At 46.0% G+C, this 23,420-nt stretch overlaps 1 protein-coding gene across 1 annotated transcript; it reads left to right on the forward strand.

The window, feature by feature from the left end:
* Nucleotides 1–12,243: 12,243 nt before the first annotated feature.
* IER5 (immediate early response 5) lies at nt 12,244–14,441 on the forward strand. The gene has a single exon (XM_082701757.1). The coding sequence runs from the start codon at nt 12,504–12,506 to the stop codon at nt 13,470–13,472; it is 969 nt and encodes a 322-aa protein (XP_082557883.1). The 5' UTR covers nt 12,244–12,503; the 3' UTR covers nt 13,473–14,441.
* The last annotated feature ends 8,979 nt before the right edge of the window (nt 14,442–23,420 follow it).

Below are 23,420 nucleotides of genomic sequence, written 5' to 3' on the forward strand. Positions count from 1 at the left end.
AATTTTATTTTTTTTTAAATGTTAACAAGAATATTGCAAGGCTCTTCTGTCCTTATATATTTTGCTGGTTTAGAATCTGAACTGTAGGGATTTTTAATAAACCCAGAAACAATTAGGAAACATCTCAACTCCTTTTTCCTTTAAATAGTCCCCCACTGCCACTAATTTGGCCAAGAAGGTTGGGCTGCTCAAAGGCTTTTTCATTCTTCTTTTGCTAGAGCACTGGAACTGGAAGGAACCTTAGATGAGCCTCACCATTGCATAGATTAGGATCCCGGGGCCCATGAAGTGTCATGGCTGACACACTGTCCCCCAGTGGGCAGCAGCCAGGAGAGACGTGGTATCCTTTGGGAGAGGGTCATGGGCGTATGGAGATGGGGGACATTGAATCCTTCATGGAGCTCAGAGACCACTTCCAGCCCAGCTGCTCACCTCACGCTGCGTGCTTGTTTTACAGGACCAGCGAGGAGCCACAGTGATGCCCAGACCAACCACGGGTTTTCTGAGTAGAGAAGAAAGAACCAGGCTCAGTATTTCAGGCACATATTTACAACCTTATCTTTTCTTACTCTAAAATGTTCCTGAATAAGAGCTTTTGAGCCAAGAGTCTTAGTTTGCAATTCTAGTCAATACAACTTGATTTTGTAAGACAACCTCCAGAAAGGCCCAGGATATTAAGTGATACAGGACTGCAGAGAATAGTCGGTAGAATTAATGTGCTAATGAGGTAGTAACACAGCTTTGCTCAGGATTAACACATTCAGGAGCCAACCAATTAACTCTCCTTTCTACTACCTCCCAGGCATATTCAGTGTTCAGAATTTGGTAAAGCTCCTGGCCTCTGTAAATCTCAGCTCTCCTGTGCTTTTTATTGTTGTTGTTTGGGGAGAGGGGAGCGCCTGGAGAGCCTGGGGAGTGGGGGAGGAGTTGGATAAATGAATGGCCTAAAGCTAGCTGATTGCCAGATCCCAGAGGGAGCCATCTTATACACGAAATACTGGTCAGGTACCTGCATTGCCATGTACTCGCTTAGCATTATCCCAGCCCTTCCAGCACCCCGGTTTGGGTCAGAGCAGAAGCTGTGCTCTCTGGGCTGCAAGTCTCCTATTTTGCCTACCGTGTCGGTGTTCACTCTGCTCCCGAACTGCGTTCCCTCTAACATGCAGAGCCCTTGCCAAAGCAAAAAGAGGTAAATGTATAACAAATGAGTCAGCCGCAAATACCCCTGAAGGAGGGTCCTTTGGAAAGATCACACACATGTAGACTCCCAGTCCTCTCTCTTTACTTTAGAAGCCCTTCAATGGTCTCCGAAATACGTCCTCTCATAATGTCTTAAGACATTTCACAGAGCCGAGGTTGGGAAGCTATGCTTTAAATGCTTTATATTTGAATCACTCTCTACTGCTCCTCCATTCTCTTCCCTGGAAACTTCTTCCTCCAGGGAGAAGAGCTATTTGTCTCCTCTCTTAATCATTAATTCAACAAACGTGTGCTAAGTATAACCCTGTGCATGCCACACACCATGTTAGGTGCTGAAGAGGAGCAAGGCTGGTTGGAACAAAGTCAATGCTGTTACTTCTCTACCTTATCTACCTGTCAGAACAAAGTTTTTCAGTCGTATATTGCCTTTTCTGGAATATCAGGAGAGAAAGAGAAAATGTCTGAGTATGCCAGATGTCTGGCTGTACTATCTATTCTCCTATTCATCCATCCATCCATCCATCCATCCATCCACTCATCCAACACTCTGAGAGTCCTTCCAACTCACGAGTGCCCCCTCTAGACCAAGCCCTGTGCTAAACACTGAGTTTCCATGCAGGAGAGCTGCTTACTGCCCTCAGGGAACTAAGTACCAGTTCAGAGGGACATGGTCCTATGATCAGACCATGAGCTAGAATGTCACTATTAGGATGCAGGCATGTCTAGAATGCAAAAGAAACCAAGCCCGTGGTCTCTAGCAGCTGAGGTGGATTGGGAGTTAATTCATGAACAGGTTTCAGGTTTTGAATAGCGGCTTTAATTCCCTTTGGGTGCATTTTCAAGGAAACAGCAAAATCTAAAATCCAATTCGATACATATTCTTTGAGGGCGTATTCGGTTCTCCTTTTTCTCTGCCTTCCTCCTTCATCTTCAAGCTCCCGACCTTCTGGAAGGTGCGATTCTGGTCTGTTTCCTTTGTTTAGCTCATCGTGAGCTTTCCCTTCCCATCCACATCCCCACTCATGACAGGAGACATTTCAGGACCCCAGAGAGCCTGGGCTGGCAGAGCAAATTGACATGTGGGAGCGTGAGAGGCAGTCTTTCAGAGAAAAGGAAGAGGAAGAGACAAAAATGGCAGGCTGAGAGAGCAGAAAAGGGCAAAAAGAAATAAGGTAAGAGGACAAGACAGAGAAAGAAGGAAGAAAACAGAGGGGGTGGGGGACGAGCAATAGGACCCTAATGAGGTCTCCCCAGATGTGGCTTTGAGCGATTTCTGCAACATGGACTCCGGTTTAGAGAAGGGCCGGCTGGAACAGTCCTTCCAAATATGGGGGTGCGGTGGAGCAGAATTGCAGGAATACCAGAAGACCTGACTCACTCACTGAACTGCATCTTAAAGGGCGGTTTTGCTTTAATTATTGAACTGGGGGAAATTATGAAATTATGAACTGGGGGGTGGAGGTTAGAAAACCTCAGCATCCATCATGTGCTGCTTTTGAAAATTATTATTTTGGAGCACAAGCTGCTTCCTGTCTTAAAAGCCTATTATCTATCTCTCTTGCAGGTGGAGCTTGGGCTGCCTGCTAATTTAATCCCCTGGGTTTCCCCCTCTGCCTTCAAGATCTCAGAGAGACGCAGGCTTTAAAAAGAGGGCACCTTTGTGTCTTCCTCCCCTTAAGGCCCACGATCTACCCTGGCAGCTATGAAGATGCTATTTTGGGAAACAGCAGCTGAGTGGGGAAGATTGTTAATTGTTTGTCAAATCCTTCTAGTCTAGTTAGATCACACCAAAAAAGAGAGAGAGAGAGAGAAGTCCTACCCTTTCCCTTCATTCTATTTTCCTCTTGCATCTGTGAGAGGAGAGGGGGATAAGGAGATCTTTTCCTCTCAAGCACAGGCACACAAACAGTATTTTTTAAAAAATAAACCTAATTCTTCTACCCATTTGGAAATACATAAACATAATATTGGCCCAAGAACCAATCAAAATAGTTTAAAAATCATTTATAAGCTTCAAAACAAGCAAACCCAGAACCCAAACAAACAAAAAACTCCTATCTTCACCGAAAAGTCTTCAGGGGCTCTGCCATCCATTCGGACCCAACCCGCCCTGCCCAGGAGCATTTATTCAAACCACCGCGGCCAAACTGAGCAGATTCCCCCTCCCCCCAACAGCCGCTGACACTGGAAACAATCCTGCCCCGGCACACTCATCGGAACACCCACGGTCACACGCCCTCATTCCATCACCGCGAGGACAAATTCAAAATCAAACAGAAAAAGACCCAGACCGAGAAAAGGGTCCTCGGGACTCTGACCTTAGGAGCCCCCACGTGACTCTAAACTTCCTAAGCATTACGTCAGCCTGCGAGGAAAAAACGGGATGGAAAGACTGGGAACCAAATCCTCACGCTTCTTAAAAGGGCAACGCCACAAAACATTTTGTAACTGGTGTTTCTCTTTTGACCCATTCTCGTAATGGCAGGATCCTAGTCCTACTTGACTTTTAAAGGACACCTTTTTTCCTTCCACAAGGTTGTTTGTTTTTTTGTTTTTGTTTTTGTTTTTGTTTTAAGGACTTTATTTAGGCAGAGAGAGGAGGAAGCAGGCTCCCCGCTGAGCAGAGAGCACGATGCGGGGCTCGATCCTGGGACCCTGAGATCAGGAGCGGAGCCAAAGGCAGAGGCTCCACCCTCGGAGCCACCCAGGCGCCCCATCACAATGATCTTTTGATACTTTGAAGGACTGCCAAAAGGAACGATCTTTTATTAAGAGAGGAGTTGGACTCAGAGAACTTTATAAAGTGATAAAGGTGCAAGGAAGGATATGAGCGTGCTGCCTATTTCAGAATCGTTTTTCCTCAAAAGCGCTCAGACTGCTTTATGAACATAAATCTGCTAATCCACACACCAGCTCCTGGTTAGACAGCAGATCTGAAACTTCCTTTTTACACTGCAGGATGTGTCTGTATAAATACTTACTCAGAATTTGCTTAGTCAAAATGAACATGAGATGGGTTAGTGATTTGGGGTTTTCAAACTGAACGAGCATTCATGTTAGCATTTAGATCAGCTGTGTTGATCTAAAATGGACTTGACTGATGATTAGAATTCGCGCTATGAACTTCGGTGATTAGAACCAGAGTGGGGAGAAAAGGCGAGACTTTTTTTTTTTTTTTTAACCGGTTGAAGATATGCAGGTTGTCCCTAAAGAAGATGCTATTACCTAGCGGGGTTTTCTGTACATCATTAATCCATAACAAATGTTTGATCAGAACAGAGTAGGCACGCAATTATTTTCTCAGTAATAAAGTCACACATTTGTAAAATAGCATGGCAGAAAAAGCAAACTTTCAAAAATCATCTTATTTCCTGTGGGGAAAAAATAGCTTTTACAGGGAAAAGGTGGAGCTTAGGGTCATGAATAATAATGAACTAAGATAAGATAAAATGTATTTGATGTGATATTTTGGTTAATAGGCTGCCAGAGTATTGTATGTGGAGTACTCTTTTTTTACCCTCTGCCTGGCTGTGTTTGAATACTTTAGCCTCAGATTTGGGGAGCCCATTAATAACTTGTTTATCAACTAGTTATTGATCTCTCAATATGTACATGGCAGTATTCAAGCTTCTGGGTATAGAGGAGGAAAGATGCAAAGAAAGTATAATGTAGCATTTCCCAGCACTTGAATGTTATTGGGAAATGAGAAATATATCCACGCATGAAATGAGAAATATATCCACGCAGAAGTGAAATAAATACCGTGCAAGTAAATACAATACGAAACAAAAATAAAAAGGTTATCATAACAAGTGGTATTGTGGTTTTAAGTAACAAATGACTATTAGAGTATGTGTGCCCAAGTGAGTACACCTTAAATACCAGTGGGCATGGAAGGCTTCCTGGAGGAAGTGTGGTGCAGAATTTGGGCAAGAGGGGAAAGAGCATTCTGTTGAGGAAGTAGAAGGTAGATATAATACTTTTGATTAGACTTGTCTAGCTGGGAAAGAGATGGGGCCTTTCTGTTGCTCAGGGAACTAGAAAGGTTAAAAAGGTTTGCCTAGATTAATAGAATCTCAGAATTCTAGACCTGAAGTAATCCTAAAACAATCATCTAGTCTGCTGGTTCTCAAGCGTGACTGCACATTGTAATCACCTATGGAGTTTTAAAAAATTCCAGTGCCCGGGTCTCACTCCAGTTTCTGATTTAAGTCATCTGTGGCGAGGTCTGGGCGGCTCCGTATTTAAGGGCTCCCCAGGTGATTCTACTGTGCAGCCAGAGTTTGAGGGCCACTGATTTAGTCCAACTCCCCAATTTTATAAGATAAAGAGCATGCACAGCTGGTGAGAAACCAGGCTCTATTCACCACTCCGGGCTGTTGTCTTTGACCGTGTATTGTGTGGTACTCCAGGGACCGGGCCAGAGGGTTGGATTTTTGCCATAAGGGTCATGGGGAGCCACTGAAGGTTTTTGTGCAGGGAAAATGGCATGTTGGAAACAAAGGGTCCTGCAGCTTCCAGGTGGACATCAGAATCTGAAAAGGATAAACGTGCTCTAACCACGTGGGAGAATGGGGTTGTCCAAGTGAGTTTCTGAAATTTGTTTGCATGTTTGTGTTTTGAATTTTAGAATATTGTGATAACTTCTGTGTTCTCACATCAGATACGTAGAATTGTGTTTCACCACCTGTGTGGCTACTTCTCGGTTCTAGAAAGAATTTTCGTCTTGCCGATTGGCTGCGTTTTTTACCCTTTTCTTAGATTTTCTAAGAAACTAAGTGTTTTAACAACCATCTTAGTGTTTTATAGTTTACTTCCTTTTTACTTTATTTTCCCTCTCCTATCCCTCTTCTCCAATCAAGGACATTTGTTAATGGCTCACAGTATGCTCATGCATATTTATACATCCACACCACCCTACCCTTTTATTACCGTGACTATTTTCCAACAGAAATATAAATTGAGGGGTGCCTGGGTGACTCAGTCGGTTGGGCATATGACTTCTCAGGTCATGATCTGGTTCACTGGCCAGCAGGGACCCTGCTTCTCTCTCTCCCTCTCTCTCTGTCAAATAGATAAATAAAATCTTAAAAACAAAGAAGAAATATAATTTGAGCCACCTATGTAAAAAAAAAAAACAAAACAGGTTACATTAATTTTAGTCATATAGTCTATTTAAGTCAGCATATCCAAAATCTAATAATTCCAGCATGTAACCATTCTAAAAATATGAATGAGACATTTTATGTTCTCTTTTCAATACTAAGCCTTTGAACTCTGCTCTGTATTTTATAATTGTAGCATTGATTCGGATGCTAAATTTTCAATCTTCAAGAATATTACTTAAGAAGGTTGTGTTTCAAAAAAAAATGATTTTACCCTGTTTCAGTTTTTAGATTTAAAGTAAGTAAAATTTAAAATTCAGTTCCTCGATCACCCTAGCCCCATTGGTCCCATGGCTACTCCATGGATCAAGGCAGCCTAGCATTTCATATGGTAGTAGCTTTTCATTCTGTGGCTTGAGAGGGTGGAAGCCTCATTTTAATGAGTTTAAGTGCTCTATTTATGGAGGAATCTGTTCTCTAGGAGTTCTAAAGGAGGCAAGGTATGACAAAGATGATTATAAAAATAACCTAAGTTTCTCTGAACCAAGATATATAAATTAGGACAAGAAGGAGGGCTAATTTAGGAAAGGAAATGGGGAAGAGGGAAAAAAAGGCAGGTTTTGATGCCCACTCCTGGTCGAATGCTACTTGAAAAAAAGAAATTCTATAGTAGTCCAACAGCCAAAAGGGAGGGGAAAAAAAAAAAAAGATGTAAGATATGGTAGAAGAGTGAGAAAAATTAATTAATTAAAAATTAATTAATTTAAAATTTAATTTAAAAAGTAGCTTTGGGGGCACTTGGGTGGCTCAGTCGGTTAGGCATACGACGCTTGATTTCGGCTTAAGTCATGATTCTCCAGGTTGTAAGATCGAGCCCCATGTTGGGCTGCACGCTCAGCTTCAGATTCTCTCTCTCCCCACAACAACAACTGCTTGCGAGCTCGCTCTCTCTCACATACACACAAATAAATAAATAGAACAACTGTGTCTCCTTGACAGAGCAAGAGGAGTATTGCCTACATAAAGTGCTAATAATGTATTTTTGTAGAATTTTCCCCTAAAGAACTCAGGATTTCATACAAATGACTATTCGCTTACGTAAGCAACTTTGACCCCTGACAATTTCCAAGTGGCCTCACGTGGCAAGGTAGGCTCCGTGCAGAGAACCTAATCCCATCCCCCTTCCTCTCACTCTTCCTTACTTCAGTAAGTACTCCTTACTTACAGAGTGGGCTATGGAGTGTATCATCTGTGGTGTGTTTGCCTTGTTCTTCTACAGACTAAACTTAATTTAAGACAATGTAAGCTCTGTAATCATCTGATAATAATCTTTAGTCTTCAAGCTATCGTGCAAGAAACGGAGAACAACAAGAAATGAAGTCAACAGCTGAGGGCACGCAGGCCCTGCTCTTACAGGAATCCTCTAGCCAGAGCCCAGGAGCACCTGAGTGGGAACAGGTGTGGCCGACTCTCCTCGTGCTAACCTGCTCGTGTGTGTCCAGGGGAGAGGATGGGGGTGGAAGGGTGGACCTGACACGTGGACACGCCCTGGCCACTTCTTCCAGAGCAAGCAGTTGCTTCCTGGGTCCTTGTACTGCTACCACTTTTTTTTTTTTTTAAACTGAAAAAGTCTCAACAACTGATAATGGCAAATTCAAACTCAGTTACCTGCTTTCTAAACCTCAGGAAATGTTCTAGATCTGTCTTTTAGTAGGGGGGAGGTAAAGATTGCTGAGCATAGCGGATCAGTTCTCAAGGTTCCATTCTGTTGTTTCAGGATTCGAAGTCCTGATGATAGTAGTGACCTTGCTCAATTTCAAGTCAGTGGGCACTTCCCCAGCACCTACTCTGTGGTATTGTAGAAAAACCATGTACAATTCAACAAGCGCTAACTATGGGCACTGGTATAAAAAGAAAAATATCAGGAAAAAATAGACTCAGTAAGTGCTTCTATGGTGCTGGGAGCTGTTAGGTATTGTTACTTCCTTTTTCTTTTTTTTTAAGATTGATTTTATTTATGTGTTTATCAGAGAGAGAGAGAGAGCACAAGCAGAGGGAGCTGCAGGCAGAGAGAGAAGCAAGCCCCCTGCTGAGCAAGGAGCCTGATGTGGGATTCGATCCCAGGACCATGGGTTCATGACCTGAGCTGAGAGCACTTAATTGACTGAGCCACCCAGGTGTCCTAGTATTGTTATTTCCACTTTACACAATAGGCCACTGAGGCACAAAAAGGTTGAATAACTTGGGCATGACTTTCTCATTTCAGTTAGACTTGAAATAACTTTCCAAAAGTCACACAGCAAGTAAGTGGTGAAACAAGGTAACCTGGTCCCAGAACTCTGCACTCAAGCTTTAGAAGCCCATGGGTTTGCAGTTCAATCCTACCCTCTCCACCTATAGCTGCATGACTTGGGGGAAATTACTGGGCCTTTCAGAGTCCTAGTTTTGTGATTTACTTTCAGAACTTTATAAGGATGATAAATGATGTTTGGAAAGTGACTAGCACAGTACCTGATAGACAACATCATGATTAGAAATTCATTAAGCCAAGTGCATAATCGCCCAGTATACACTGATATGGCCTCCCCAGTTGTTAAAACATTGTAATGGTTCCATGCTGGTTGGCAGAATGTCTGCCCCAGGCCCCTGAGTGCACCCTTTCCTGGCCACTCGGCCCCTCGTGCAGGAATCCGCCTTAAACCCTGGTGCCATAAGGGCCTCTAGGATTCTGTTCTGGTGGTTACTGCCTGCGTCATACATTTGTTAAATATTCCCACTATCTTCTGGCTACAAACATGAGATGGGCTCCTGCCTTCAGTGACCCGCACAATTTGAAAGGGACCCTGAACATGACAGGTGTGAAAGGAAAGCAGTGCTGAGGCACCATGAATGCAGTGGCAGGGGTGAGACTCCCAGCTCATGTGGGGCAGCTTTACTGACTGCTTACTCTTTCAGTTCCCTGTTTGAGTGGGTGGTGACATCCCAGATCATCACCGTGGTTCCTTATGTTTCTTTCTTTTTTGTTTTTTAGTTCTTACCTCCTCTTAGTTTAGGCCTTCACGACCCTTTGCCTAGACTTTCACAAGAGTTTTATAATTGAGTGATCCTCTTTATAGTTCAGTTGTAAATTAAGTGTACTGACTGTTCTATAATCTATTCTGTGGTTCTCTTACTCAACAACCTTGGGTAGTTCCCTGTGGCTCCATGTCCTCATTGAGACGTTCATGACCCACTGTCACATAGCTCCAGCCCCTATTTCTAGCATTTACCACTTACTCTAGATGTCTGTCACATCTGCCAAATGATATGTTCCCTATATCAAACTTTGTTGCTTCTGCCACTCAGAACTTGTGATCCTACCTCAGCGTTTTTCAACACCCTCTTCAAGCAAAGCTTCTTTCTCTTATCTGTTTCTTCTCTCCTCATCCTCTTCTCCAAACCCTGGGTCTTGTGTGGGGTGATATTTTCTAATTAACATACACTGATAGCTTCTTATGTGCCAGCCTATTCTAAGAGTTTCACATGTGTTACCTTGTTTTATCCTCCCCAAAACTCCAGAGGTGGGGACTATCATCTCTATTTTAAGATAGAAAAGATGGGGGTCCCTGGGTGACTCAGTGGGTTAAGCCTCTGCCTTCAGCTCGGGTCATGATCTAAGGGTCCTGAGATCGGGCTCTCTGCTCGGCAGAAAGTCTGCTTCCCCCTCTCTCTCTGCCTGCCTCTCTGCCTACTTGTGACCTCTCTCTCTGTCAAATAAATTTTTTTTTTAAGTCTTTAAAAAAAGGGAGAGGGGGGAAAAAGATGAAGGCACAGAGAGGTAAAATAACTTTCCAAAGGTCACACAGCAAGAAAAAGTGGAGCTAGAATTCCAACTCAGGAAGCTTCCCTTCAAAGCCTGCATTCTTAATCAGTGTTTTATAGTGACTAATAACTCTCAAAGAAAGAGAAAATAGAAGAAATAATTTTCAAGTTATTACTCAAAGTATGTGTCTTGCTTCTGTAATTATTCATGTTACTATTTTATCTCCTTTATGCAAGCTGAAAATTCCTAGAGGGGAGGAACCCTGGGTCTCATGGCCTGGTGTCTCAATTACCATTAATAAGTTGTGGCTTAAGTTATGTTACTGAGCCATCACATCCTTTGGAGACCTCTTGACTTGAATTGGCCATTACCAAGCCTACTTTTCACTATTTCTCGCAACCAGATATCCCACTTGGCCAAACGCTGGTATAGGATCAGGCCAACTATTCCATGTGGAGTCTAAGAAAGCTTTGCTTAAGTTTATGATTCAGACTGTGGCCAAGAGTTATCACTTTTTAAAATTTTAATTCCAATATAGTTAACATACAGTATTATATTAGTTTCAGGTGTACAATATAGGGATTCAACACTTCCATGTATCGCCCAGTACTCATCACAACAAATGCCCTCCTTTTTTTTTTTTTAAGATTTTATTTATTTATTTGAGGATGGTAGAGAGAGCAGGAGTGGGGAGGGGCAGAGGGAGAAGCAGACTCCTCACTGAGCGGGGAGCCCCATGATGTGGGCTCAATCCCAGGACCTTGAGAACGTGATAATGATAATGACCTGAGCCAAAGACAGACCCTTAACTGACTGAGCCACCCAGGAGGTATAGGTGCCCTCCTCAATCCCCATCACCTAGTTCACACATTCCCCCCACTCTGGTAACCATCAGTTTGTTCTCTACAGTTAAGAGTCTGTTTCTTGGTTTGTCTCTGTTTTTCCTTTGTTGCGTTTCTTAAATTCCACATATGAGTGAAATCATCTGGTATCCGTCTTCCTCTGACTTATTTCACTTAGCATTACACTCTCTAGTTCCATCCATGTCATTGCAAATGGCAAGATTTCATTCTTTTTTATGGATGAATAATATTCCATTATGTGTATATATTACCCATTTATCTGTGGGTGGTGAGAGTTGTCATTTATCTTCTGCATAATAGAGTGGATGTGTATGTGATTTCTCCCTTTTAGAGTTGGAGAAACTAAGGTTCCCTGCAGTTCTTTACCCAGAATCATTGGCAGGTCTGTGCTGGAGCTTAGGTGAACGAACTCAGACTGACTCTCCAGGAACCCAGGCCAGGACTCTGGACAGCCCCTGTGGTGATTCTGCCCTAATGCCATGTACTAAGGATCCCTGGATGGACCAAGTTGATGACTGACCAGAAAAGTCTGGAATAGTCTTCCCCTGTATTTTTACCTTGACACAAAATAAAAGTATGACATCATGATGGGAACACAGGACTTCTCTGTTTGTATTTTTAGAACTTGTAGATTCTTCCAAGGGTGAACGGATCAGCGCTTGTGTTGAGGAGAAATCTCTGAGGAGAACTTGTACCGCCTTTCATTGTAACCGATGGGATAAGTGTGTTTGAGAACGAGGCGACAGATGATGGCTTTAGTAGAGAACCAGTAATTTCGCAGCTCGTCACAATTCCTTAATAAACAGCCAAAAACTTAGGAGCTTTTAGAACCCCCTTTTCTTTCTTGGGGGGGGGGGTGAGAGTCGACCGAATCTAAGCGTGTGTGTGTGACTCCGGGAAGGCAAGGCACTCTGCTAAATATCTTGTGGTAATACTATTGATTACCCAGGGGTATACTCAGATGAAAGTTCGAGCGGGTTAGTTCCCTCTGGTTCTGGCTAGCCAGCCCACGAGCCATTAGAATCCTTAACTACACACCCCCCTCTAGCTCCGCCACCGCCCCGTCAGCCTCCGCCCCGTCACCCGCCCGCGGAGCACAAGCCCGGACCCGTCCGGCCAGCGCCGCTCGTCGTCGCCCCCTTTAAGAGCCTGCTCCGCGGGACTAACGTTCGAATGGCCCAGGCGCCCCTCCTCGGCCTCCGATTGGCCGCGCGCGGCGCACGAGGGCGCGCCGGCCTGCCCCGGAACGGTTGGCGGCCCGTCGCGATTGGCGGTCGAGGGGCGTATATAAGGCGCCGGGCGGCCGGGCTGCCCTCAGTTAGCGACCGGACGTGGGACTGAGCTGCTGTTTGTGGTGACTAGGACGCGGGGGGTCGCTGAGCGCGTCACCGGAGTCGTTTCTCTTCAGCCTTCGGGTATCGAGGGTCCAGCCCCGGACCGGACTTGTCGACGCCATCTCGTTTCCTCTCAGCTTCCGAACGTGAGCCGGGGACTCACCTCACCTCGGCGCCGGCCCCGCGAAGGGGAGGCAGGATGGAGTTCAAGCTGGAGGCTCACCGCATCGTCAGCATCTCCCTGGGCAAGATCTACAACTCGCGGGTCCAGCGCGGCGGCATCAAGCTGCACAAGAACCTGCTGGTCTCGCTGGTGCTGCGCAGCGCCCGCCAGGTCTACCTGAGTGACCCGTGCCCGGGCCTCTACCTGGCCGGTCCCGCGGGGAGCCCGGCGGTGTCGCCGCCGCAGCCCGGGGAACCGGCGGCCGGGCCGCCCGCGGGCTGGGGGGAGCCGCCCCCGCCGGCCGCCCGTGCAGCCTGGCCCGACGCCGAGCCGCGGCCGGAGCGCCTCGCTGGCCCCGCCGAGCCCGCGGCTCCGGTGACGGGCGCCGGGGACACTCCTCGGGGCGGAGAGGCGGAGGCGGCGGAAGCTGCCTGGCGCCGCGTGGAGGGACAGCGCGAGGCGGCGGAGGGAGGAGCCGGGGGCCCCGCCGGAGGCTCGGACGGCTTCCCCGAGGGGCCCCGTGGGGCGCGCCGTCCCTGCGGCTGCCCCCCGGGAACGGAGGACCGGCCGGGGCCGCTGGGCGCGTGCCCCCGACTTGACTGCTGCTGCGCGCCGCGGCCCGCCGAGGACGAGCCCCCAGCTCCGCCAGCCGTCGGCTCCCGGAAGCGCGGCGCGGCGGGCGTGGGTGGCGGCCCCGGGGACTGCCCGGCGCCCGGTTCCAGCCCGAGGAAGAAGCCGCGCCGGAACTCGGAGGAGCAGCCGGGCGGGGCGGCGGCCGCGGCGGAGGAGGAGGAGGAGGAGATGGAGACCGGTAACGTGGCTAACCTCATTAGCATCTTCGGTTCCAGCTTCTCGGGACTCTTGCGGAAAAGCCCCGGGGGCGGCCGGGAGGAAGCGGAGGGAGAGGAGAGCGGTCCGGAAGCCGCCGAGCCCGGGCAGATCTGCTGCGATAAGCCCGTGCTGAGAGACATTAACCCTTGGAGCACAGCCATCGTGGCCTTCTGAGCCCCCGGGACCCCGTCGGGAGGAGGTTGAGCAGCGGGGTGGCCTCGACGTGAGGCTTGGAGGACGGCCTAGGGACCGGAGGCGCTGAGCGCGGGGCGGAGACCGCGGGTGCTGCGGGGCAGCACGGACTGCCCTTGGGCTCGGCCCCGCGGCGCCAAGCCTGCCTGCGGTCTCCCCTGGAGACTTGGGCGTGTGAGGCTTGTCGCCGGCGGACGATCGTTCACTTTTGTGTAGTGTTATCTCTGTGTACGTCTGTTCGTCTCGTTGAGTTAAGACTATTTCGTCCTTCTGGAATGCATCACCCCTTTCCCAGGGCTTAGGAGATTGGGGGCAGACAGGGACTTTCCTCTGCCGCCAGCACCGAGAAGGAAGCGGCTGAGAGCGCCGGCGCTGGGGAGTTCCCCTTTCGTACTCGGGGGAGGAAGGGACTTTACACACACCCCTCACATGAAAGCTAGCACCGCACCGGTGCCAGGAGTGGCATTTCCTTACAGGATTTCCTAAAACTAGAGGGATTTAGTCTGGGGTAGAGACTTGGATTCTTTCTCTCCCCCCACCCTCCCATCTCACTGAAAAACGTTTATACCCTGTGATTACTCGGGGAAAAGGGAATCTGAGCGGCCCTTGTCTTCCCCACAGGGAAAAAAAAAAAAAAGCTTGATGAACTTCACAGAAGAGTTCAAGCTTGGAAATATGGAGTTTATAGAGAATAGATATATTTTTAAAAGCTCTAGATCAGAACTACTACACAGTGCTTTTAAAAAGTGTTTAATGAGACAAAAGTTTACAGACAGAAGCCCTAAGTGGAAAGACGTTATGGTTTTGTAGATACGGTGACTCCAGTCTTTGTTGTATAAAGGTTGGGGGAGCTGACAAGGTTTTTGTACAGTATTTTCTCCTTCGTTGTATTGATTTTTGTATAAAAATGTAACTCTACGTGTTTAACACGTATTAAATATTTTGAAGCAACTTAATTGCCTCCTTGTCTGTAATCACCTGTCTGGGTTGGGAGAGAAGTGGGAGGAGGGGAACTATGCTTCGGCCTGGGAAAGTGTAGTTCTCAGTATCAGTCATGCACAGACTGGGGACATTGTTTGCTGACTTCACTAAAGACCAAGAGAGACCCCTTTACGGTTTCTCCCCTGGATGGGAGAATAGCTATTAGATACTAGTATCAGTGGCCGGCCAGTTTTTTGAAACCTGTCACTGCAACTGCTTTTTTAAAATGTCAGTTTAGCCCAATTTGATTTTGTACAGGCCAATCTAATGGTGTCTGTTATTAAATAACTTTAGTGCCAACTTCTGAAGCCCTTCCTATATGCAAAAATGTTTTCATAACAACTACCTTTTAGTATCCTGTTTAAACTATATAACGGGTTATCTTTCCGTTTTGTTACTGAAATAAACTAACACATGAAGGAAGCTGATGAGGCTGACTTACCTACTTGGTCAGATCCACCCTGCAGTCCAGTGGATGCAGTCAGGATGGAATTTTCAATTTTTTTTTTCTTTTATTGTTTTATCTGTAGAAAGTAAATGCATCAGTGAAAGGAAATTGCTTGTGTCGAATTAGATAAGGAAGGAGGGCTAGGCAAATTCAACTTAGCAAAACTTCCTGGTTTGCTCCTGGTGTTTGGGTCTTGGTAAACACTTAGGTGATGACAGCCAAATCATCCGTCAATTTTACTATAATCACTGCATTTAAGAGTGCTTTTTGTCTAAGGCAAATACTCAGTGTTTGAAAGGTATTCATTAATCTATTTCAAAAGCAAATCAATTAGAAGGATATCTTAAAATATTGTTGCTAGTACTTTAAATGCTGGTATTGGTTTACAACAGCTTATAAATAAACAGGGTGTTTAAGAGATGAGACAAATTGAGGTTGGGCAAAGCTTTAAGTAAGGGTTATGACCTTACTTAGAGAAGGAGCAAATGAATGGTGCTTTGGTATTCCTAAAGTCTTGATTATGTGAACTTCTGTCATAGCTGAGTAGGCCAGTGCTTTGACTTTTTGACAGATCTATTAGTGATTCATTAAGTATAAGAAACTTTCTGCTTTATGCTCTATCACCTTAATAGTATATTCTTAGAATTAAACCTTGTCTAATCAGTCTTATTAAAATTGACGTGTTTTTCTTTCAGAGATTAGCTACTTGAGTTCTGTTGTAGCCACAAGAGATCCATTTGAGTGCTGACTCTTTAAACTGAAGAAGGGGTCCAGGGCCTGAATTTTGCAAACATTTCCTATTGCTAGAAAGTAATTATGCTTGAGCAGCTATCTCAGTGCATTTTTATACTTGGAAGGAGGTAACATTTGGTGTGTTTAAGAGAGTTGATATATTTTGGATAAGACTAAAGTTCCTATTGATGTTTTCACGTTAAGATCAACCACAGGACCATGTTTCTGTTTAATTTAGAGAATGTAAATGGACATATTTGATAGGGAGACATAGCTTTGTAGGAAACCTGAAAACAGCATTGTTTTTGTTGTGGGATTGATGCAGAAGCAATGTAGTATAATGGTTAGAGCATGGGCTCTGGAGCCAGACTTCCTGGATTTGTATCTTGGCTCTGCTACTTATTAGCTGACAAACTCCAGATTACTTCCTTTTTCTCTGCCTCAGTTTTCCCAAATGTGAAATTGAGATAATTGGACCTACCTCAAAGGGCTGTGAAAATTAATGAGTTAATGCCCCTGAAATTCCTTAAAAAAGTGAACATAGTGAGCAGAATTCAGTTACCATTATTAACTTAGAAGTGATTTTGTGTATAAATCAGATATATTACTGTCAAAGAATTGTGTATATTTGTAAGAAAGGCGAGTAAGGGAGAATCTAAACTTAGCCTATCTGTGAATGCTGGGTTCTTTTATTCTCTGAACACTTGGCAGTTACAAAGCCTAGTTGCATCAGCATGGTTTTGTTCTCTGTCTCACACCGATTCTGACTTTCCTGATCGTATCAACTCTATTTTCAGGGAGGAGTAAGCAGGAGTGAAAAAACACTCATGGAGCAAAGATCTTGTTGACAAACAAATGCTTTCTGTGGGATGAGTAAAGAAAAAAAAATAGCCCATAGAGTTATTTTTAGCCTGAATTGCTTGGGCATAGAATGTTTCTTAAGCCATGTTAATTGATAGGTCCCGGAAAAGAGCCTTCCTAGTGCCAGGATGGGGTTATCACACACATCTAAATCAGATTCACTGTGACTAGAAATGAAGCTACAGCTGTAGTATCTAACCACTTGACCACTGGGAGGGACCCCTTCTCTTGATCAAATTAACCTTAGCTGTGGTCTAGGAAAAATATTTTTTTTGAGTGCCATGTAAAAACTAGCTGTTAAAAGTGCTTAAAAAATTTTTTTTGTTGTTGTTAGAGCACAAGCAGGGGAAGGGGCAGAGGGAGATGGGGAAGCAGACTACCGGCCAAGCAGGGAGCCCAATACAGAGCTTGATCCCAGGTCTCTAGGATCATGACCCAAGCTGAAGGCAGAAACCCAACTGACTGAGCCACCCAGGTGTCCATTTAAAGTGCCTTTTGATGAATACTCCAAGAAGATCACATAGATGATGAATAAAGGTGATAAGCTTTAGTATAATGCTTCTTAACCATGTCACTTTAAACCTATCTTCCCTCTCAGAAATCATTGATTGTATTTGGGGAAAGGAACTTGAATGATGGAAAGCTTGAACTGCCCCTTCAGGTGACTGGATTTTCTCGAAGGCACTTACTAGAGTTAGAAGAACCCTTCTAACCCTATAGTTCATCACTGATTGGATTTGGGGAGGAGAAGTAGAAAGGAATGGGCTATTTAGCAACATTGGTAGAATTCTTCTCAGACTAAAGATACAGTAAATATTGGGAACGGTATTAATGACAAAACTGCTCTGTTTTATCACTGGATTAGATTCAGTCTCTTACCTCAACTTGCTAGGCACGACAACTCAGAGCCCGTGAGATAGGGTTGAAAGGCTAATACCCACTGCGACGTGGAGTTTGATGGACACTTATTTCCTTACACTTTTTTTTTTTAAAAGTAGAGTTAGTTCAGTTCACTGAATAACCAAAGAACTTCTGATCTCTTGCCCTAAATATTCTTGTCCTGTTTGTGAATTTTTTATTCTTGTAGGCTTGCTTTTATCCCAGCAGTTACTGAAAGAAGAGGAGAATGAAAAGAAACAGTGATCCCACCCTCCCGTGACTATGAAAGGATCTATTACTATTAGGTGCAGAACTCCGGTGGGAGTGAGGTCTGCTTCCCAGGATTCCTGGCACTCTTTCCAGTAATGAGCAGTTTGTTTCTCAGCCTTTGAACCATTATTCACATTTAAAATTCTACCCAGTGGAAAGCCTTGGGAGGAAAAATACAGTGGAAGCAGAATTGATGTTAGGAACCATTGTGATCTTAACTCATGTCCTTGGAGTTCTTTACTAACAATTTCTGAGGGTATAGAGAAGAGAATGTGTGAGAGCAGAAAGTCTAAAAGGATACCCGCATCTAGTAGAATGCCTCCTTCCTGATCCAAACACAGTTTTTCCCAATGCCTGCCACCCACCCCTCCCCCAGCAGGAATGAGGATTTTAAAAATAAAACCCTTCTCCAGCTCTCTCTCAGAGGAATATAGCCCAAAGCGTCTTTGCTGGACTATATCCTGGGGTTTATCTCAGACATTTGGAATCTTACAAGCAGGGAGGAAGAAGCCTCCTGGGACTGCATTCCTAAGAGGGCCTCTCCCTCTCCCCTACTCTGCGGATCAGCAGCATCTTGCACTACTGAATGCTGCCTGCTGAGGGGCAGGTGAGTGAGTCCTGGCTGTCAGCTTCCCAATGCGGCAGGAGGAAGGGCTGATCTGGTCGCTGTCTCTGCAACGGAGCATCTTCAGCGGGTGATTCTCTTAAGGGTCCAGCATAAAGTAGGCCCCTGGTGCTTCTTTATAAATCTACTTACTTTATCAAATGAAGTTTTCTGGGTCCTGGTCACAAGAAGCCCCCATGCCTGTGTGATAAGCCACATCTCTATCTTAAAGAATGAAGGTAAGACCCAGCTTTCCCCTGTGTACCCGTTTGGCACCAAGTCAGTCCTGGTCACCCTCTGCTTTCTCCCTATGAATTTGGGCCTTCCTAGTGCCAGGATTGGGGCCGCAGCCCGTCACTCTACTAGATGCCAGGGCAAGGCTCCCTTCAGTGTTTCTAGAACTCAGGGATGTGCCAAACGCCATGTGTTCCTACCTGCTGGTTTTTCGCTCCATTCAGTCTCTCAAGTCTTGGGGCAGGGCAGCTCCCGGAAACTTGCTTTCTCTAAGGTAAAAGAAAACCATTCTTTTCCCTTGGCTCAAAGCACTGACGTTCGTCTCTGAGGAGCAGGATTTCCTTTGGTTACTCTCCATACTTGATCCCTTTCCTGGATCCCATTTGAGTTCTTCTCCAGGTTGATCCACATCTGCATGGCTCGCTCTTTCTAGCCAGTCTCAGCATCACCCTGCCCTGTGGCACAGATACTTCCTTCAGTGCTGTAGTTTTCTTTCCGTTCTCTCTGGGTCCTAGTCCTCCCTCCACCCTCTCCTGAGGACACTCAACATTCATTGTTTACCTGGGGAAAAGTCTGAGTGCCCGGGGAAGAGCTGTGATGGGGAATGCTACCGTCAGCTAAGATGCAGCAGAGTTGGGTTTCCTGACCTTGAGGCGTGCAGAATCTCTGGAGACTCTATGCCGAGATCAAGCCACAGCTGTGGTAGCTGGTCGCCCAATCCCGGTGCCTCACCAGACCCCCAATTCCATCATAATAGCAGGGGGTGGGTTTGGGAGTATCTGTCTAGAAACAGGAGCAGCTGCTGAAAAACAGTCTGGCTTGTGGCCAGATGAAGGGAAGGAGAGGCAAAGCCAGGGGAGCCCAAACTTGGGCTACACAGCATTTCCGCTCCCCCTTTCCTGGAACTGCATGTGCCGCTTTTTAGAACAGATAATGAATCACAGAGCTGCTCTGATGAAGAAATCCAAAAGGGCCTCTTCCCCTTGTCTCCCCCATCCAGGTTTTGATTAATAGAAACTTTTTACAGTAGGTTACCAGCAATGGGAGTGGGGGAGTAGTTACAAGCCTGCTGGAATCCTGCAGCACTGGTGGCCTGTGGGGAGTGAGTGAGACCAGACCGTGGGAAGAGATCCTGTGGGCTGGGGTGGATTCCCCCTATTGCAGGGAATCCTCACGGAGTCAAGTTGTCCTGCTCAAAAAGTCTGCTGTGGGCCGAGTGAATCCAGGGCAGGAGCACCCCACCTACGTTTTTCTCCCCAGCTTTTCTCAAGCTGCACCCGTTTTCTTGAGACAATTTCCAAGTCCTATTTTTGGTTTGGAAAAGGGTGAAAGTGCCTTGGCATCTGCATTTATCAGCTTGCTCTCTGTGTGTAACCTACTTTAGAGACTGGAGTTGCTTTTATTTTTATGGCTCTGGGAGAAATCCCTGAAAGCAAAAATTCAGTTTCAGAAGCTGAACTTAAGGGACATGGGACACTATGTTGAGGTGGTTATTACTCTATGATTTCTGTGGTTTTCTCCCCGCCCCCACCCCACCCCACCCCACCCCACCCGACCTGACCCCACTTCCTCTTCACAAAGTCTTTTTAAAAGGTGCTTCTAATCTGCACAGCTAAGAACAGTTGTAAAGATGCCGTGTGGGGGAGATTCTGGCATGTGGGCTGGACCAGCTGTCTGCTTCCCAACCTTTGAGTCACCTCAGCGTCAGGCATCTGGCCTCCTAAACATGGAGCTTGCAGCTCCTTGAGGCTCCTGAACCTGCCTATGAGAGGAGACAGAAAGGGAGAGGTCTCCTATTTATCAGTCAAGAAAGAGTAATGAGGTCCAGAAAGTGAGTAGGTGGTCTTGAGCAGTCAGGTGAGAACCCAAACAGAGGCAGTGTTAGAATTCACACCAGATCAGTCCTTGGGACCCCTCTGAGCAAAGAAGTTGCAGACCAGAATCTAAAATGTGACTCACTCTTTGGAGAATCATTCATTTTTCTTGGTTTCTATTTATAGTCCCCCCCCCCAAAAAAAAAGAAAGAAAGAAAATAAAGGATCCACTTGCTTCACAATTGTGAGGTGGTTAAATTAAGGTTTGCAAAGCAAAGTTAGAAGATATAAACAACCCAGCCCTGGGTCCTATCAATCAAGTGTTCATAGGAACACCCAGAAGTAATTCATCAATGGGGAACACGGAGATGCAAGCAATAGCATCCTGGTTCTCAAGTTGGATTAATTTCCAGATGAGCTACAAAAACAACGCAGGAAAACCCCCAGGAAACCTGACAGTTAGTCAAGTGTGATCTAGCCCCTTGCTTCTCCAAGTACTGTCTATGGACCAGCCACATGGGTATCAGCTGGGAGTTTACCAGAAATGCAGACTCTCAGGCCCTACACCAGTCCTACTTAATCTGCATTTTAACAAGGTCCCCAGGTGATTCGTCTGCATATTAACATCTAAAAAGGAGATCTTTCCACCAATCTCTGGGTCAAGTGGAAACTTCTCACCTTGAGGTCACTCAGGCCTAGGTTCCCCAAACTATTCCTTCCCTCTTGATGCCTCCTGCCATATGGTATTGCCTGAGGGCTTGTGGGGGTGGGGAGGCTTTTCAAAGGGGCTGTGGGGGTGTGGCCAACTTTAGGGTTGATTCTTAGAGCTGAGAGCATAAAGAAACTCTCCAAGGGTACCTGGGTGGCTCAGTGGGTTAAGCTCAGGTCATGATCTCAGGGTCCTATGATCAAGCCCCAGGAAGCCTGCTTCCCTCTCTGTCCGCTTGTGATCTCTCTCTCTCTCTCTCTCTGTTAAGTAAATAAATAAAATCTTAAAAAAGAGAAAGAAGGAAAAGAGAAGAAACTCTCCGAGCTAGAGAGAAGGGCCAGAGCAATAAAAGGGAAGCCTGGAGGTAGGAGCCGGAGGAGGAAGAGGACCACCGCCAGCAGGAACAGTCAAGGAAAACAAGAACAAAGAAAAGGTCCTCGAGCCAAAGATGGTTATGGTGAATTTTGAGAGCGGTTCTGGTAGAACATGGGAGGCAAAAAATCCAAATACAAAGTTGTAGAGTGAAGGATGTGGAGGCTCTGGCTGCCCCCAAAACTTTGGCATAAAAGGCAAAAGAGAACCAGGATGACAGCTAGAGAGGTCAGTTGAAAGGGCCTTGTCTTAGGACCGAACCAACCAGAAACAACCAAACTGAGGGGAATGGGGCTTGAATACATAAACTGCTTAAGTATGCGTCTCTTATCAGAAGGAATAAACACTTTCTTCTCCTTCTCCTGTCAAATAAAAGGAGACTGGAGACACTAATAAATCACTCTAGGGACCTTGTTAGTATCCGCAGCCAGCACTCTCTTCCTCATTCTCAGCCCACGAAGACTCTCGCAGCTTGAAACTCCAGCATACCGGTTGGCAAGGTTAACACACGCGAGAGGATTCTGGAGGATAAAGGATCACTCTCCCAGACCCCAGCGACGCCTGCTACTCATCTAAAGTTCTCTATTTCTGATGCTTCATCCTCTTTACATATCAAAACATCAGAAAGCAGGCATGTTTTAGGAGGAAAGCAGAAGTTGGGGCTCTTGACAGCAGAAACACACACATACATACACACACACACACACACACAACCTGGTAATCTGTTCTCATTTGGAAAGCCAGTAATGAATGAGCGTGGTTTCCTGGGTAAAAATGTTCTCTTCCTTCCCTCCCAAGCAAGTCTGACCTCATCTGTCATTTTCAGTGTTATGGAGGATTAGTCTGAGGCTGAGAACAGGTTGAGACATGCCCCACAAAGGGGCTCCAGATCCTGAGAGAAGCGGGAGGGAAGCTGAGCAGTTTGAGGCCTCTCAAGGCAACGATGAGAATCGGGAGTGGGAGAGGAGAGGGGTGGACGGATGGGGAAGGCAAGAGAGACAGATGTCTGTGGTGATTTCAAAAGAAACACCAGACTAAAATAAACTTCGAGTCAGAAAACAGGAAGAATGCGAGAAGACGAAAAGGTAATGGACTGAGAACCGCAGTGTGTTTGTGAAAACACAGCCCCATCCAGATGGAGGAACGGCATTATCCCCCCAGCAAAGTCTTCTGGAAGGGGGGGAGGGGTTGCAAAATAGCTAATAGCTCTACGTGGTAGCGGGATCATTGGCTGCGAAAGCTATGAAAGTCACAAAGCGACATTGTTGTTGGACCTCGGTCCCAATTTCTGGAAGGGTGACAGGAGGCCCTGGTCCATGCAGTCTTGGCCTGCCTAGACTGTCAACCCAGAGCTCAAAATTCCTTCAGTCTATTTGCTTTCTATCCTCATTAGCTGAAGCTATTTCTAAAAACAAACAGATCATCTCCTCTCGCAGATTCCCTGGTGGCCCTTTCCCCACTGCTGTCTGCCCCCAAGGCCTTCTCCTCACTTCAATGTGCTGCTTAGACTCAGACGCCAGGGCTGCGGACTTCGCTTCACCTCCCTCCTTTGCCAAGACATCCAAACACTTGCTAAAGCTTAGAGCATCACCTCCAAAGCCAAGCTCATTTCCATTTCTCCTTCTCACTGCCACCTTCTTCCTTCTTTACTTCAAGCCCTTTATGACTTCAGTCTCATCTCCCTCTTTCTCCCAGCACCTCCCCCACCCCCGCCCCAACCTGGTAACTAATAGATTACTCATCTGACAATGTCGTTTTGGTGTTGTGATCAGTCTCTGACTCAGAAGCCTCAAATGACTTTCCATATTCTCTATGAACTCCTCTGCCTGCCATTCAGCTTTTTCAGTCAACCATCATTTATTGTCTACTCAGCACCAGGCGCTGAGTACAAAGTTGAGTTAAGAAATTGATATCTAGTGAGGAGATCAGTAGAAAACTCATTACAATTCAGGCTCAATACTACGATATTGCAGAAATATTGATGAGGGGTGTTTAACCTAGACAGAGAGGGTCAGGGAAGGAGTCC

This window comes from Mustela nivalis, assembly GCF_964662115.1.
Source record: "Mustela nivalis genome assembly, chromosome: 16".
Lineage (NCBI taxonomy): Eukaryota > Metazoa > Chordata > Mammalia > Carnivora > Mustelidae > Mustela > Mustela nivalis.